Raw genomic sequence first — 18,912 nt, forward strand, 5'->3', positions numbered from 1 at the left:
CCAAGATCAGCCAAGAGCCAGCGCAACCAAATAATTTCAGCAGTGGTAGTAGCAAGTGCCCGAAGTTCGGCTTCAGCACTAGAACGAGATATGGCCGCTTGCTTCTTGGATTTCCATGCAATGGGAGATGACCCAAGGAAAATACAGTAACCCGTAGTAGAACAACGGTCAACAGGATCACTTGCCCAAGTGGCATCTGAATACGCATGAAGCTGAAGTGGGCTATCTGAAGCATAGAGTAAACATCTGGATCTTGTCCCACGTAAATATCGAAGCACACGAAGCAAATGACCATAATGAACTGAAGTAGGTGTTGATACAAATTGGCTCAACATATGAACAGCATGAGCAATATCAGGTCTGGTGATGGTGAGATAAACAAGACTACCCACAATATGACGATACCGAGTTGGATCTGCTAGTGGGGTCCCATCCTTCGGACGAAGTTTTAAATGAATATCCATCGGTGTTGCAACAGTGCGTGTATCAGTAAGTCCAGAGCGATCAAGAAGATCTTGTATATATTTCGACTGAGACAGATAAAAGCCTTTTTGAGTCTGCTGAACTTCAATGCCCAAGAAATAGCTAAGCGGTCCCAAATCAGACATCTGAAATTCCTTACTAAGATGTTGCTTGACATGAGAAATATGTTCTGAGTTGTCACCTGTAATCAGCATATCATCCACATATAATAGAAGTAAGGTACGACCTTGTGGAGATACATGAACAAACAATGCAGGATCATGTTCACTAGAAGAAAAACCAGCAGCTGTGATGACAGAGATGAATCGCTCAAACCAAGCACGAGGAGCTTGTTTCAGCCCATACAATGCGCGACGAAGACGACAAACATGCCCTGAGGGAGTATCAACCCCTGGAGGAGGATGCATATAAACTTCTTCTTGTAGATCGCCATTAAGAAAAGCATTCTTGACATCCATCTGGGATATAGTCCAAGAAGATGAGGCTGCAACTGCAATCAAGGTTCGAACAGTAGTCATATGCGCAACAGGTGCAAAAGTCTCATCATAATCAAGTCCTTGAGTCTGTTGAAAACCACGGGCCACAAGACGAGCTTTATACCTCTCAATGGAACCATCTGATTTTGTCTTAACTTTGAAGACCCATTTACATGTGATAGGAACAGCATGCGAGGGTAAAGGAACAATATCCCAAGTACCAGTGCGTTCAAGAGCAGCCAATTCATCAATCATAGCTAGCTGCCACTCAAGAATCCCAGAAGCTTCCTGATATGTAGTGGGTTCAACAATTGCCACACCAGCCCGTGGAAAACCATAGCGATCTGGAGGTTCAATGGTACCACGGTCACGAAGACGGTATCCCTGATCAAAAACATCATTACACTCATTATTGTTAGTACAAGAATCAGGTACAGGATCAGTATCAGGACCAGCCGTAGGAATAGAGCGGGAACGACGAATGTAGGTTTGGATGATAGGTGGTTTGGAAGAGTAAGAGGTGGATGACGTGGAGGTGGAAGGTGGTGTTATGGGAATGAGAACATCAGTTGTGGATGTAGAAGATGATGGTTCAGATGCAGGAATGGAAGGAAGACACATGAAAGAAGTGGATTCTGTGGGATAATATGTTGAGTGAGTAGACTGGTTGTGAAAGAAGGGGCGATTTTCATTGAAACTTACATCTCTAGAAATTCGAATACGACGAGTGGATGGATCATAACAACGATAACCTTTGTGTTCAGGACTGTATCCAAGGAATACGCACTCTACAGATTGAGCAGTCAATTTAGTCCGCTCACGTGGTGGTAACAAGACATAACATATACATCCAAACACACGAAGATGATCATATCGTGGAGAAGTCCCAAAAAGAACTTCACCCGGTGATTTACCAGAAAGTTTAGATGAAGGTTGTCTATTAATGAGATACACGGCAGTGGAAACGGCTTCACTCCAAAAGTGTGAAGGTACAAAAGAAGATATCAAAAGAGTACGAGCACTCTCAATAATATGACGGTGTTTGCGTTCAGCAACACCATTTTGGGCATGAGCACCAGGACAAGAAAGTTGAGCTAGAGTACCCTCTATGGTCAATATCTGGCGAAAATTATCAGATAGGAATTCACCACCAGAATCTGAACGAAAAATTTTAATAGTAGCAGAAAACTGGGTGTGAACCATGCGAGTAAAGGACTTGTAAATAGAAGGCAATTCCGAGCGGCGTTTCATGAAGTAAATCCAAGTATAACGAGAATGATCATCAATAAAAATGACATAATATTTATGACCACCTTTAGAAACAAACGGAGCTGGACCCCAAACATCAGAGTGAATTAGATCAAAAGGTTTAGCAGAATGGGAATTACTAGTAAAATATGGAAGTTGTATTTGTTTTCCAAGATGACAACCTTTACAATGAAAACTAGACTCAACATGAGTAGAGCCTAAACATCCTGACTTTATTAGGGTAGACAGACGAGATCCACATAAGTGACCCAGACGATGATGCCACTGGGCGAATGACGTCGTGGGTCCCGAAGCGGCGAGCACATGAGGTGTAGTGGTAGGAGATGAAGGAAGACGCAAAGTGTCCAAGATGTAGAGGCGAGGTGAAGATTTACGGCGACGGCCAGTCCCAATCACATCCCCTGTTTTGCGATCCTGTACAAAACAAGATGAGTCATCAAATCCAACAAAACAATTATGATCGGTAATTTGACCAACTGATAGAAGATCCATGGATAACTGAGGTACAAAAAATATATTTGGAACAGTAAAAGTTGGATCAGAAAGAGAACCCTTGTGGGTGACATGACATAATGTACCATCAGCAGTCTGAACAGAAGTGCCCTCGGTGACAGGTGTAGTAGACGCCAGCCGTGACTGATCAGATGTCACATGAAAAGAAGCTCCAGAATCAAGAACCCAGGATGATGACAAAGCACCAGCAGATGAAGTAGCAGCAACCGCAACTGAGCCTCTAGGAGATGGTCCTGTACCACGACCACGAGTAGCACGACGAACACGAAAATCAGCCAACTTCTCTGGAAACTTGGCAAAGCAGTTCTCAGACCGATGAGTGGTCTTTTTGCAGTGTTCACAAGGCTGAAATGAGTTGTTTTTAGACCTCTGGGCAGCAGCCAACACACTGTGAGAACTCAGACCAGTAAGAGATGACATAGACTTTAGACGAGTCTCTTCAGCAAGCAATTCGGACAATGCCTGAGCCATGGTAAGAGTATCCGAACTGTGAAGCAGCCTTGCACGAAGGGAATCAAATTCAGGTCGAACTCCCATAACAAATCTGTAGGTAAAGAACTTCTCAATGAACTTGTGGGCTGGACAAGGCACAGTGGTACAAGCAGGCACCATGGAGGTCAATGCACTCATAAGACGATCAAAGGCTGAATAGTATTCATCAATGGACATATCATGTTGCTCAATGACATGAGTCTGTTGCATAAGGGTATGTAAAAGAGCACCGCTGTCCTGAACAAACCGATCCTTCAGATGTGACCAGATAGCCTTAGCAGTGGTGAATTTAGACAGACTCATAATCATAGTTGGTTTAGTGCTATTGACCATAGCAGCCATTACCTTGCCATCATTGATCTGCCAAGTCTTGATTGCAGCAGCATTGCTTCTATCGGCTGCTAGGACTGGTGAATCTTCAGTCAAATGAAATAGTAAACCATGACCTCTTAATGCAGTCTGAACACAGAAGGCCCATTCGGGATAATTCTGACCATCAAGCACAATATTGACAACAATAGCATTGGTCGACATATTGAAGAACAAGAAAACAGTCAGAGAGTACCAAAATTTCTGGTGGGTAGACTGACTCCAAGCAGATCAGCACAAGTGGCAGGCGATTTCTTGACTGATCGGAGAGAACCACGTCGCCGAAACAGATCTAGGCGAGATGACCGCGTTGGTGCAGAGCACAGCAGGCAGACGACGTCCCTGTTGTTGGAGAAGCAGAGCAGATCTGTGCAGGGCGCAGAGACAGGGGAGCACGCTGTGCCTCGCGCGCAGAAGCACAGAGGCGAGCAGCTCCTCGCGCGCGGCAGAGGAGCGCACAGGAGTCCTCGCGCGCGGCAGAGGAACGCACGGCGGATCCGCGATCCGAGGCGCCGCGCGGCAGAGGAGCGCACACAGTTCCTTGCGCGCGGCAGAGCAGCTCCTCGCGCACAGGAACGCACGGCAGAGGAGCGCACAGGAGCGCGCGGCAGAGGAGCGCAGGAGCGCGCGGCAGATCCGCAACTTCGCGTCGAAGCAGAGCAGCCTCGGCGGCGGACAGGAGCGCAGGGCCTCGGCGGCGGACAGGAGCGCAGGGACGGCCGGATCCGCGACGGCGGCGGCTAGACGAGGAAGAACCGCGACGGCGGCTGGGTGGGAGGACAGCCGCGACGGCGGCTGGGCGGGAAACAGCCGCGACGGCGGCAAAAAAATAGGGTTTCGTAACCTGCTCTATACCATGTTACTAACCTTGGGATTGATAATAGATGATTAGTCCCTAAGGACTGTAGGTAATATATATAGCCAGTAGGCCTGGGCCTAATGGGCCTTAACAAATCTAACTATTGAAATTGAATGTGCATCTAAGTGCAAGTACTTTGCCATCTTATGGTCACTTTGGATGTGCTGCTGCTGTGGCTGCACGATACTGGAACAAGGCTTTGTACCATGTTTTAGGCAATTTCTTATTTTTGCTTTGCATTGTCCAGTCTTGCCTTTTCTTTGTGTTTAAGGTCTGCATGTCATTGGACGAATCGTATAAGAATAGAAGTGTCTCTACTTTGCTTACTAAGAGATTTCAGTCCCAGTTGGCACCAATATGGTTTTTTTGACGAAAAGGCTGTAGGGGAAGCCCCACAGCAATAAACTTCAATTAATTAATGAAATAATAGTAAACTGTACAAAGAGCAGGGAGAGAGATTAGTAGACAAAGGAAGAAAGAGAGAGAAGGTGAGAGGTTAGAGAGATGTAAGGCATCAATATAAATTCATTACTATATTAGAGAATGGTTATATTAGAGAATGAATCTTATGAGATATGAGATTAGTTTAACTGATGCTAGTTGTAGCTTTATAGTTCATCTTACCTTTTCTTTGGTAGGTTCTACTTTTCGTTGACCCTATGGATGAAATGGCTATCCAGAATCTGAGCTCCTACAAGGATAAGAAATTTGTGGACATTAGCAGGGAAGATTTGGACTTAGGTATGCACATAAATATGTGGTGAACATGTTGTTAACTACCAGTACTTAGATGTAGCTATTTTAATTCTGGCAAGGCTTTTCTTGTTGCCATCTATATTGATCACCATTGTACATGTATATTAAATGTGGTCAATGATGGAAATTGTCTTGTATGCATTGCATGTCTGTTTGTTTGTAGGATGCATTATTTCTTTGAAACTGAGACAATTAATTTGTTGCCTGTGTGATTTAATTTTCTTGTTTCTGCTTGTTGTGATCTCTAAATGTATCAGGTGATAGCAATGAGGAAAGAGAGGAGATAAAGCAGCAGTTCAGCCAAACCTGTGATTGGATAAAGAATCGCTTGGGTGACAAGGTTGCACGTGTTGACATATCTAATCGTCTGAGGTCATCGCCATGTGTTCTTGTTGCAGCGAAGTTTGGTTGGTCAGCCAATATGGAAAGGTTAGTGTCTATTGTTAATTGTGAATCTTTGATTGTTTATCTCACAGTTGCTACATAACTTTACAATCCTTGCTGTTGTTACAGGCTAATGAGAGCACAGACTATGGGTGATACAACCACTTTGGATTTCATGCGGTCAAGGAAGGTTTTTGAAATAAATCCAGAACATGAGATAATCAAGGCCTTGAATGTAAGTTCTCAACCTGCTATTGTCTCTTTCACTTTCAAATAGTTAGTCTGGTAGAAAAGGACTGTATACTGACAAACAATAGTCAAATGTGAAGAAAGGTATGGCTGGGAAGTAGTAGATATTGATTATGTTGGGGTGCATAGCTGATAGCACATACATATATATAGGTAAGGATGTCCTGGGTTTATAGAATAGAAACACTACCAATCAAGTAGATCCGTGCCTAATATAAAAGGAGCCAGAAGAGGCAAGAATATTCTGGGTTCATAGAAACACCACCAATCAAGGAGATCCTTTTCTAATCTACAAGAAACCAAAGGGGGGCACATCTGGACCCTGCCAGGGCAGCTGCCACCCTTGGCCCATAGGACCAGCCGGGCCTAAAGCCTAATACAATAGTCTAACAAAAATTGCCTGATCGGCTGTGATTTTTGCTGCAGTCCTGTAGGATGCTGCTGCAAGATAGTATCAGCCAGATAGCACAATAGCAAAAGAGACAAGTAGAACTTTGATCAGAGCAAAAGTTTTTAGTGCTAAAAGTTGCTTTATATTTTGATATTTTTTTGGGGCGTTACACATTTTGGTAATTTTGTTATCTTTAGGCAACAAGCACTTTTTTTGGTTCTAAAGATTTTTTTTCCTTGGAATGCAGGCGGCATGCAGGAATAACCCCGATGATCCTGAAGCCCTAAAGGCTCTGGATGTTCTCTTTGAAACTGCTATGATTTCAAGTGGCTTGTCGGTGGGTACAGTCTCATGTTAACTTTCGGTTTCATAGAGATTGCTAAGGATAACCATGTGTGCATACTGAACCTTGCTTTTGCTGTGTTTAATTTTGATTTTGAAATATAGAGACATTAGAACATAACCTGTTCATATGAAATGAAACCAAGATGCAGCATAGGAAATGTTTACGACCTTGATCTAGCAGATAGGATGGGGCAAAAATAGATTATTCGCACCTAAAATTACCACTCCCCAGCCTTGCAATTGAAATGTGTTAAGTTTGCTTACTGCATAACTGCATTAGTGTTCTTTTGGGGGGCTAGACTACATAAGGACGACTATGATCATCAATTATACCAGTGCTGGCTTCGGCACCCTGTTGCCCTTTGTTTTTGTTAGAGTAGTGTCAAGAGCGTCGAACCCTTGACTCGCCGGGCCTCGGCTACGTAACTCGTAGCCTTCGGCCGTCTTCTCCGGTAGGAGTATTCCTCCTAACCGCAGGCTTGAGAGAGAGAGGTGGGAGATGACTTGATATTTTATTGCCCTCAACAGTGCTGCGCACTTGGGGATATATAGGGCCGGCGGCCACACAAATGGAGCAAGCTCCCTAATTAACTTCCCTGCCAAAATACTACTTTCCTATTTATTCCTTGCCATAAGTGCTAAATTGCTACTTTCCTACTTATTCCTTGCCATAAGAGCCAAATTGATACTTTCCTATTTATCCCTTGCCATAGGTGGCTGCTGCTTTCCTAAACTTGAGTGCCTGCCATCTGCGGCGCTGCTGCACTGTTGGCGCGCTCTGCTGCCCGCCGGATGTCGCGAGCGCGCCTGCGCCTTGTGTACGGCTTACCGTACATGACATCTCTCCCGGCCTCGAAAGTCAGCTCGTCCTCGAGCTGGAAAGCGGGGAAGCTTGCCCTGAAATCCTCAAAATCCTCCCAGGTCGCAGACGACACTGGTTCACCGTGCCACTGTATCAGAACTTGCCGAATGCCGCGAGCCAGGCGACCCGCCAGGACACGGGAAGGTGTGGACACCACTGCGCCGTTGAGTGTAGCCGGTAGCGCAGGTGGTTCCGTTGGTGGCGCCCCAACGAACTTCTTAAGGATACCCACATGGAAGACGTCGTGGATTTTGGCGTCCGATGGAAGCTCTAGGCGTACGACCGCCTCGTTGATGATCTCCTTGACACGGTAGGGGCCGACGTAGCGGGGCTTCAACTTGCCTGTGGTGGAACGTGGCAGGGATGCCGATGGTCGTTGACGGAGACGAAGAAGGGCCCAGTCACCGACGTTGTAGACGACCTGCCTGTGATGCTGATCGTAGGCGCGTTTCTGGGATTCTTGCGCCTGATGGAGACGGTAGCGAACGTCGTCGAGGAAGGCAGCCCGTTCCTCCATCTCCTGTGCCACCGCGGGCACGCGTGCGTCACCCGGCTCGTAGGACCGGATGGTCGGTGGGTCGCGGCCGTAGACCACCCGGAATGGTGTCTCGCGGAGCGAGGACTGGTAGGCGGTGTTGTAGGTGTACTCCGCCCACGGAAGCCACCGGAGCCACTGTCGGGGTCGATCGCTGGTGAAGCAGTGAAGGTACATCATGATGACGCGGTTGGCTGCCTCCGACTGGCCGTCGGTTTGCGGATGGAAAGCGGAGGACATGAACAACTTGGTTCCAGTCAGGGCCATTAGCTCCCTCCAGAAGGCCGACGTGAAGACGGGGTCGCGGTCCGATACGATGGACTGCGGGATGCCGTGCAGCCTCACCACCTCGGCGCAGAATGCTTGCGCCACCGACTCCGCCGTGTATGGGTGCGCCAGTGGGATGAAGTGGCAGTACTTGCTGAAACGGTCGACGACAGTGAGAATGACCATCTTGCCTTGCACGCGGGGCAGAGCTTCGATGAAGTCGATGCCGATGTCCGACCACACCCCATTTGGGATCGGCAGGGGCTGTAGGAGGCCAGCTGGACGTAGGTGATCTGACTTGTATGTTTGGCATGTGCCGCACGCCCTGACGAATTCCTGCACAATACGACGCATGTTGGGAAAATGAAAGTCGCGCCGTAGTCGATGCATGGTGCGGTGGACGCCCTCGTGGCCGTCATCATGTACAGCGGCCACGATCTCCCGTAATAGGGGTGAAGTGGCTGGGATATAGAGGCGCCCCTCCATGGCGACCATCCCACCGATGATGGACCATGGTGCAGCGCGCGTGCCGGCGCGGATCTCTTCGTATAGGGCGACGAGAGCCGGATCCGTAGCCTGTGCCTGGCGCAGGCGCTCGACGAAGTCGAAACGGGGTGCTGAAATGGCCATCAGCGTGCCCTCGTCGGGGTCCCTCCTGGATAGTGCGTCGGCGACGGTGTTCGTGGCGCCCGAGCGGTATTCGACCGTAAAGTCGAATCCCAGAAGTTTGCCCACCCAATGGTGTTGGGGAATCGTGGCCAACCTCTGGTCGAGGAGATACTTGAGACTGAAGTGATCCGTCTTGACGATGAAGTGTCGTCCCCATAGGTACGGCCGCCAGTGCCGGACAGCCTGGACCAGGCCGATAAGTTCGCGCTCGTAGGCGGCGAGGTCGCGGTGGCGGGGTGCAATAGGTCGGCTGAAGAACGCGACCGGGTGTCCTTCCTGGACGAGCACCCCACCGAAGCCTGTGGAGGATGCATCGCACTCCACCACGAACCGCTTGCCGAAATCTGGCATGGCGAGGACAGGAGCGGACGACACGGCTGCCTTGAGCGCCGTAAAGGCAGCCATGGCCGCGTCATCCCAGACGAAGCCATCCTTTTTGAGGAGGGCCGTTAAGGGGGCAGCCACCGTGCCGTAGTTGTGGACGAAGCGGCGATAGTACCCGGTGAGGCCGAGGAACCCTCGAACGGCCCGGACCGAGCGCGGCGGCGGCCAGTCGTGAATGGCAGCCACCTTGGCCGGGTCCATGGCCACCCCTGCGGCCGAGATGATGTGGCCGAGGTAGGCGACAGATGTTGCTCCGAAGGAACACTTCAAACGCTTGATGAACAGCTGATGGCGTTGTAGCTCATCGAGGACGGTCCGTAGATGGCGGAGGTGATCGGCCCACGTGCTGCTGTAAATGAGGATGTCATCAAAGAATACCAGGACGAACCGTCGGAGGAATGGCCGGAGCACGTCATTCATCAGTGCCTGGAACGTGGCTGGGGCGTTGCAGAGCCCGAACGCCATCACGAGGAACTCGTATAAGCCATCGTGTGTGCGGAACGCGGTCTTGTGCACGTCTTCTGGCCGCATCCGGACCTGGTGATAGCCCGACCGTAGATCCAGTTTGGTGAAGAATTTGGCGCCGTGGAGCTCGTCGAGAAGCTCCTCCACGACCGGGATGGGGAACGCGTCTTTGATGGTGAGGGCGTTGAGGGCCCTGTAGTCGACGCAGAAACGCCACGAGCCATCGGGCTTCTTGACCAGGAGCACGGGCGATGAGAATGGGGAGTCGCTGCGACGCACGATCCCCTGGTCAATCATGGCGTTGCACTGCCGCTCCAGCTCGTCCTTGTGTGCAGCCGGGTAGCGGTACGGCCGGACAGCCACCGGTGACGCATCGGGCTTGAGGAGAATGCGATGGTCGTGGGCGCGCTTGGGGGGCAAACCCATCGGAGCTGCGAAGAGCCCCCCGAACGAGGCGAGAAGGGCCTCCAGTAGGGCGTCCGTCCCGTTGGTGGCGCGCAGCGCGGGCTCCTTGGGGCTGGGCGTGCCCGTCCAGGAGATGGAGCGCCCCTGGCGCTGGAACGTCATGCGGCGGTTGGCGAGGTTCCACACGATTGGCCCCAACGCACCAAGCCATCGTGTGCCGAGGACGACGTCGTACCCGGCCAATGGCATGACGAAGAGGTCAGCCGGGTAGAGTTCGCCCTTGACGTGTAGCGGCGCATTGCGAAGGACGCCCGCGCAGGTGATCCGCTCGCCATTGGCCACCATGGCCGTGAGGCGGGGTCGGCGCTGGATGGGGATGCCCGACTGGTGCGCCGCCGCTGCGGATATAAAATTGTGGGTGCTTCCCGAGTCGAGCAGTGCCACCAGGGAGACTGAACCGAGGGTGACGGCGATCTGCATGGTGTCCCCTGGCGCGACCCCGGCCACGGCCTGGAGGGAGAAACAGGGAGCGTCGGTCTCCGCGGCACCCGTTTCCGCCTCGGCCTCCTCAATTTCGACGCCATCCAAGAAGAAAATGCGCCTGCAAAAACGGTTGTGGCCACGAGAATATTTCTCGTTACAATTAAAACACAGTCCTTGGCGGCGTCGATCTGCCATCTCCTCTGGAGATAAGCGCCTGGAGCCGTCGCCACGGCCCGTTGCTGCGCCCAGCGGCGGCGCTGGCAGCGCCAAGGGGGCCTGTGGCGCCGGGAGCGCCTGAGTCGCTGGCCGCGGAGGTGGCGGCGGCAGGATGCCGCGCGGCCCTGTCTTGGCTGGTGCCGGGATCTTGGCGAGCTCCATCTGCTCCACCTGCCGCGCTAGGCTCATAGCAGTGTTGAGGTTGCCGGGGTTGAGTATCCGCACTGCGTGGCTGAGCGGTGGCAGCAGGCCGCCGGTGTAGAGTTGGACGCGTTGCTCCTCCGTCATCCTGCCAGCACGGGGTAGGAGCTCCTGGAATCGGTTGGAGTACTCTTCGACCGTGCCGGTGCGTCGGCACTCGGTGAGCTCGAAGAACGGCGCTGAACGGAGGGCTGGCCCGAAGCGCAGGTTGAGCAGTTCCCTGAATCTGCTCCAGGACGGGGTGCCCTCGTCTTCCTGTAGTTGTATGTACCAGTGCTGGGCGATGCCCTCGAGGTTATACGAGGCCATCCACACTTGCTCCTCCACCATTGTACGCTGCTGTCGAAAATACGACTCACATTTGTTGATGAAGAGGAGGGGATCGGTCTTGCCATCAAACCGCGGAAAGTCCCATTTCTGGAACCTTGGCGGGCGATCGATGTCGCGATGACGCTCGGGCTGGGCGCCGCTTGCGGAGGAGGAATCGGACTTCTCCTTCAGCCTGGTGATGTCGGCCTGCATGGCCTTCATCATCTCGATGACGTCGGCTAAAGTGGGCTCGGCCATGTGGATGGAGGATGGCGAACCGCTGGTGGGCGTGGTCGGGGATGGTGGTGTGGTTAGTGGATCGGTGGGCGGGACTGGGTGAGGCAAGGATCTCCGGACTCGGGATACCAAGCTGTCAAGAGCGTCGAACCCTTGACTCGCCGGGCCTCGGCTACGTAACTCGTAGCCTTCGGCCGTCTTCTCCGGTAGGAGTATTCCTCCTAACCGCAGGCTTGAGAGAGAGAGGTGGGAGATGACTTGATATTTTATTGCCCTCAACAGTGCTGCGCACTTGGGGATATATAGGGCCGACGGCCACACAAATGGAGCAAGCTCCCTAATTAACTTCCCTGCCAAAATACTACTTTCCTATTTATTCCTTGCCATAAGTGCTAAATTGCTACTTTCCTACTTATTCCTTGCCATAAGAGCCAAATTGATACTTTCCTATTTATCCCTTGCCATAGGTGGCTGCTGCTTTCCTAAACTTGAGTGCCTGCCATCTGCGGCGCTGCTGCACTGTTGGCGCGCTCTGCTGCCCGCCGGATGTCGCGAGCGCGCCTGCGCCTTGTGTACGGCTTACCGTACATGACAAGTAGATTGACTAATAAGGTGCCCCAGCATTATCTTGTGATGACCTGTATACTGGACACATGTTGTGGTGTCGACTTGTCGTTTGTTCTCTTTGATTGTGTGGCTATATCTTTAGTTTGTCTTGACTACTTGGTACAAATTCTTAATACCTGGTTTTGAATCTATCACTGCACGGCTACATTTACCTTGTGATTTGCCACAACACCTCATTTCTACCTTGTTGATGTTGCAGCCTGACAACCCCGCCGAGCTCAGCGGGAAGATCTACGAGATGATAACCACTGCCATCGCAGGCAAGTGGTCCTCACAGTCGCAGGCGCAACCTGACAACACAACTCTGCAGCACGCGGCACCTGGGAGGTCGGATGAGCCGCTTGAAGGTGAAGTGGTGGAGCCAGAGCCCGTTGAGGCTGATCAGCATAAGTAAGGGGAACCCCCTTTCGCTTTCTCGTGCTAGCTTTGAACCGTTGTGCACGTGGCGGAGAATTTTGAGTATTTGTTTTGACGGCCTTTAGCTTTATCATGAGCTGTGACGGACCTAATGTTTAGAATTTAGAAGATTAGGGATAAGTGGCGGTTGAACTACTTGAACTGGTTATGTGATCCTAGGATCGTCTCTGGACTCATTGTAGATTAATTATAACAGTTAGAAGCGCAGGTGAGGTGTCTATCACGGACACCCAAACGCATCAGAGTTGCTAAATTTGGAGCTGAGGCCTGCGGTGAATGAGATCGTCTCTTTTGTCTCGACTTCCACGACTTTCTTTGGGCTGAGGTCTGCGGTGAATTTGGAGCTGAGGTCTGCGGTGAATGCTATTTTCAGCGGTCTTACTTATTTCATCTCTTACTAGGTGAGTGTCCGTGCGTTGCAACGGAACCGTATAATAACATAATAACTTATGTATATATGTGTGTTATATTGTTATAGTTATATTCCCGTGCGTTGCGACGGAAGTAAAACATTTGTATGAAACATTGATACGGAACGACAAACATCACTATAATATGTAAAATCCGTGTGGAAAATATTATCATTGTCACACAAATTATTTCTAAAAAGTTAATTTAGAATTTTTAATTACAGACAAATGTGTCGACAACCGTACACTAATCAGCTAATCCTTTTTAGCGATATCGATAAGTCTCTGTTGTATGTTTGCAGGGATGACATATCGGCACGAATTGTCCTCATAACTTAACAGATCAATCACAAAGTTCCTTCGAAGGAATCTTTGCATCCTACAGACAAAGACATAAGAAAACAAAACATATTATCTTGTAAAACGAGGTAGCTGGAATGTATGTTTTGAACATAAACCGAACGTACTACACTCATCCCAACAAATTTCATTCGTCTGTCATTCCCCCACATGGTCATAGCTTGTAGAACAAGGTAGCTGGTATTAAACCTATAGAATAATGTTTAGACAACTATGTTTTATACAATGATTACATAAAAAAATTAAACTGCTGAGAAGGTGGTACGAAGAAAATACCCTCTTAAGTCAATTGGAACACCAGTCTGAATTGTATGTTCCCACTTAAATATATCCTCCGCTCATCCAGAACATTTCTTGTTGTAAGCAATCTTATATTTCTTTGAGGCCATGATAATCACTTCCGCAAACCTCTTGTGTGGCATGTGTTTACACCAATCTTGAGTCAGTGTAAAGTCGAGAAAAGTCACATGCTTTTTAACATGATCTATTACGAAAAGGGTGTGACATCCGTTGAATTTTCATGGCATAAGAACCTGCAAAATATCAGTCATTAGGATTGCAAAGAACTGTCCTTTATAAATACATTCGAAATGAACACATACTTACATATCTACAACCCGTGATATAATAATTCATTGATGGCCAATAATCGAGTGTTTTGGCTAACTCTTCTGCTGTAGGATCCTGATGGTACTTTGGAAGTTTACCAAAACTAACCATTCTCTGGACAATATATATATACATGTCCACATGAGGATTATATGTAGATACTATATATTAATACATTAATGATTGGAAACAAACTTACCCAGAAACGCATGTCCATATAATGCTTTCTATTATTTATGATTTCTCCTTTCGGCCCACGTGACTCTTTATTGGCAAGCAGCCGAACAATCATGTCAAAACATCTTAGAGTCATATGGAGTGGTAGCATCGCGTTTTCTGCGTGCTCGTGCGTGAAAGTAGTCGTCGTAGCAGCACGCAAACACACGTACACATGGTAACGGGAGTCGGTGCACTGATCCCCGTTAGCTTGGTAAAGCTCCACCGAACAGCCTCGCGAGTTCCTCTCCACGCATATACAAGCAGCTTGGTTCGAGACCGTTTCCAAGTCCACGCAATTCAGTAATCCACCATACATTTCTATATGTTCAATTGTACTGCTATTGCCACTCCACGTGTAATCACCAGCCTAAAAGCTCGTTTACAACTGATGCTGATTTATTTGTATTGATTTCTTTGCTTCAAAAATTAATATTCTGGTAACTAATTTTTGGCTCGTCCATGGTGAGAAAACAGGCAATTTGAGTATGTGTTATACTCTCTTCTGATAGTTTTTGCTAAATACAGTAGCATAACTTGCTCTCTTGGTAAAAACAAGACACGGAGACAAAAGCTAAAATCATGCCCTCGCTAAATATACTGTATTGTATATGTCTCCACGCATATACAGGCAGCCTGGTTTGAGGCCGTTTCCAAGTTCACGCATTTCAGTTATCCACCAAATGATTCAGTGCCATACAGTATGTTGTTATTACTCAAGCAGACAGATAGTAACGACACTAACATAAATCGGTATGAAGAATAAGAACAAAGCCAAGTTTGTGACTGAACTTCACTCAGTTTTATCCTACCAATCTAGTGATCCAAACAGTTTAACGACAGAGCCAGACTCCATGCAGGGAGAGAGAGAGTAAGAAGGAAAGAGACAGATCTGCGGTGCCGCTGCTGTTGCCGTCCTCTATCCAGCGTTGGTGTTGGCGTGAGGAAGAAGAGAACCAACACATGCACTCTGCAATGCGATCTTAATTTTTTGTGATAGGTGACAAATTCTGGAGGCGCGAAAAGAGGGAGAGCAGATAGAAACTGGGGGTGTTGCTACATTTATAGCCGATGAGGACACTGCCGATTTCCACCTTCCATAGTTCCATCAATAGAGAAAGTTGGAAAGGAAAGAGATCCACACATTCAAGGAAACAGAGCAGAGAAAAATATAGGAAGGGATCCACCTCAGCTAAAATTACGGAGGTAAATATGACATTCGCACTACAGACATAAGGCAGGAGTATCTTCTAAATGGAGCAAAATCATAAACCCAAAATAGCAGTTAAATCTGTTCAAACAAAATTTCCTAACAATATCCTACTTTTTGGTCCCATAGAAGGGCACGTGTGATTCTATTGACATTTTTTAAAGTCAGTGTCGTAATTTTCATAGTCATAGGTGAGTGCCCGTGCGTTGCAACGGGGACATATAATAACATAATAACTTATATACAAAATGTGTCTTATATTGTTATAAGAAAATGTTTCATAATCCATTTGTAATCCTAGCCATACATAAATTTTGTTATTTTAATTTAGCTGTTTTACTACTACATTACAACCATCAGTATCATGCCGACTTCGATATATGCCACGATTTTCATGGTCTCATCATTGAAGAGCACGTGCCACACCTGCTGGTAGAAGTTCCCTCGTACATTGTCAGTCATCAGGTACGCACCACCATACACGCTTGCTTAAACAAAAAAAGCAAGTGTATGTGTTTGCGAAGAGAATTAAAGGCAGGCAGACACAAAAGCTACCCCGACGATGGCGAGTGGTCATTGTTGTCGGTCCTCCTCTATGTCACCTCTGGCGCCAAGATGACGTCATAGTCCTTGATATAGTAGTCGTCGAACGCGCACGACATGGCGAGTACCGATGACTCTTGGTTGGGCTGCCAAATGAAGTGCACCCCGGGCTCATCAGCGAGGTAATACACCTAGCCGTTGCACCACCGGATGTCCTACTCCTCTACATACATCTTGTTCGAGGACACTCACACAATGTCAGCAACGGCCGTCGTGCTAGCGCACAAGAATTCATGGCCGGTCAGTAGTGACTTACGTGGCAGGTTGAGCTTCAAGTGATGATGAGCTGGACGGTGTGATGGCGCCGTTGTCGGATGTGGTGCCCAGAACAACCCAAGAGTTGCTGGCGTTGGTGACGACCATGAGGTCCCCCTGTTTGAGATGGACAGCGCGGTGCAGCCGCTCTGGACCGCGTCCAAGCGGCGACTGCGGCGGAGCTTGCCGAACACAGCGACACATGCGGCCACGTAGTACTGCTTCCAGAGGTCGAACTGGTAGTCGCCAAGCTTCTTCTCGTCGTCGATGAGCGACGCCAACGCGAGCGCCTCCTGCCAGTGGTGTTTGTTCGGGGTTTCCAAGTAAGAAACATGGATTCATCTTTAGCGTTGGTTTATGAAAATGACTCACAAGTCAGATCCATGGAAAAATATTACGGAGAATAAATGTCACACATATAAAAAAGAATTTAAGTTGAAAACATTATTCAAACAAAAAGAAATTGCATGCAAGACTCTTCTTTAAATACTACTCCCTCCATCCAAAAATATAATTCAGGAATCTCGTTGATAACTATCTACTACTACACATTGTGCAAAAGTAGCAGGTAGGCTTTGGGAGAGATGTAGTAGATATTTTTACTGTAACAGATATTGACATAAACACACATGTGGTGTAGTGGTAGCTACGAGCACATTTGCTTGAGAGGTCGCAGGTTCGAATCCCATTGTGGCCACATTTGTGTTTTTTTAATTTAATTTTAGCTAGGCGTGGGATGCACGTGGGAATGGGAATGAGATTTACGGGGAGGAAGGAATGAGAAAGACAGTGGCAGACGGGAATGGAAATGAGCTTTGCGAGGAGGGAGGAATGGGAATGGCAGAACACGGAATGACACCCGGGAATGGGAATGGGCTTTGCGGGGAGGGGGAATGAGAATGGCAGAACACGGAATGGCAGCCTACCCCTTACCGCCTTAATAAGTAGTAGAGATTTCAAACTTTATAAACTAACTTCAATTATTTTTAGCGGCCTTGTTTCCACCCCTATGCCAGGAGACATGATTCTCCATCTCCTGGTATTGTCATGCTATGCAAGGGCTTGTAGCTATCTTTCGTAGCATTATGGAGGCGCCTGTTCTTGAGTGGTGTGAGTCGTGCCTAGAGACACCTTCACTTATGGGCGTCTTGATCTAGGTCCACCTTGAGGTGCTTGATGCTTCTTGAATCTTGGCCTAGAGCCGGACATGTACACAAAGTCGTGGCGGCTCTACCTCTCTAATGTGTTCCTGATGTTATCATCGTAGGCCTATTTGGTACTGCTAGTGTAGTTTTGAAATACAATATTTTACAATTGTACATGACACAAATACTATGGTATTATTTTACTACAGTAAAATCATATTATTGCTTAAAATTGAGATATGTTTGGTTCCATTGAAAAATCAAAATATGCGTGGAGAGAACAAAAGGAAACTGAGGTCTTTGATTGGAGTTTCCAAAACTCCAAAAATACCATAGTTTTGGGGTAGTATTTGATGATAAATACTAAGCTTCCAAACATGACTTCCTTGCTTGGCTCGATGGTGAAGCATCAACATCATGATTGAGTCTCTCGCTTGTGTTAGAGCTAGGGAACCTAGCAACATGATCAATTGCTTGAGGGAGCAAGGTCGAGAGTGATCCACATGTTTCCTCCCTTTGAAGATGAGGGAGTATCCCCAATGAGAGTTTGAGGAAACATAGGACCCTATGATAGAGTCGAGCATCCTCATCCCCCGCGGTTCGACTTTGCAACTAGGTGATGGTGGCCTTGGGGCCACATGCATATGACCATGGCAAGGAGGCCTTGGAGACCTTCCACGACGGCTACCCTTCCCGATGGCCCATCAAAGGTGGAGTGGGTGGGCAAGGTGGCGATAGTGCTCTTCACGTTGGTGCATTAGACACCAAACCCTTCGTTTGCGACCGCAATAGGGAAGCACCCTAGGGAAGAAAACCTAGCCGAGAGTAGGCACCATTTGTTCTGTGCGTGGCTTCTTAAGAACCGCCTTTATCCTTCACTCTTCCTCATAGAGTTTGTTCCCCTTCTCCTTCGGGTTAGAACTCGGTTTATGTCAATAATATGTATAGTGGGTACCTAGATCAAGTTTTATGAAGAAGAACATATATAAATGGGCCCATGAGCTCGATCATGGGACCAAGAACTCAACAATCAAGACCGAGAGGAGGCCTAAAGCCATGAGGATTCCAAAGTCACAGATATGATGGAGATCTCATCAGAATAGAACATATGATCAAGATCTTAACAAATGTGGTAAAGATCCTAACAAATAAGATACACATGTAAAGATAGAGTTCGACTCATATACAACTTGGAACCGAATCGATCATGACTCCAACATGGTAACTGATTTAGTATCTATCATGTAACCACCGGTTATTAGTGTTTAGTATTGGCAACACACCACGAGATAGATCACATAGTGTTTTTTTGTGGTTGGCGAGATCGACTGTAGTTCTTAACACAACAGAACATGAAGAATATACATGTTTGGGTTACCGAAATGCGTAATACCCTACGTCATGTGTGCTATGAGGATGATCTTATTCTGTTTTTGAGGTT

General features: G+C 48.1%; 1 protein-coding gene across 8 annotated transcripts in view; it reads left to right on the forward strand.

Annotated features, from left to right (window-relative positions):
- Nucleotides 1-12,967, forward strand: part of LOC103629136 (heat shock protein 90-6, mitochondrial) — a 31,106-nt gene extending 18,139 nt beyond the window's left edge. For 4 of the 8 annotated variants that reach the window (XM_020539737.3, XM_020539741.2, XM_020539738.3 and 1 more), the window contains exons 16-20: nt 5,100-5,202; nt 5,475-5,646; nt 5,731-5,836; nt 6,489-6,578; nt 12,446-12,967. In XM_020539737.3, coding sequence (XP_020395326.1) covers nt 5,100-5,202; nt 5,475-5,646; nt 5,731-5,836; nt 6,489-6,578; nt 12,446-12,640 — 666 coding nt within the window. In that variant the 3' untranslated portion in view covers nt 12,641-12,967. Of the gene's footprint in view, nt 1-5,099; nt 5,203-5,474; nt 5,647-5,730; nt 5,837-6,488; nt 6,579-7,299; nt 7,645-12,445 lie in introns of those variants that run through there. The other 4 variants (XM_020539736.3, XM_020539735.2, XM_035959897.1 and 1 more) reach the window with 1 other exon arrangement.
- The last annotated feature ends 5,945 nt before the right edge of the window (nt 12,968-18,912 follow it).

This window comes from Zea mays, chromosome 6 (genome assembly GCF_902167145.1).
Source record: "Zea mays cultivar B73 chromosome 6, Zm-B73-REFERENCE-NAM-5.0, whole genome shotgun sequence".
In the NCBI taxonomy this organism is placed as follows: domain Eukaryota; kingdom Viridiplantae; phylum Streptophyta; class Magnoliopsida; order Poales; family Poaceae; genus Zea; species Zea mays.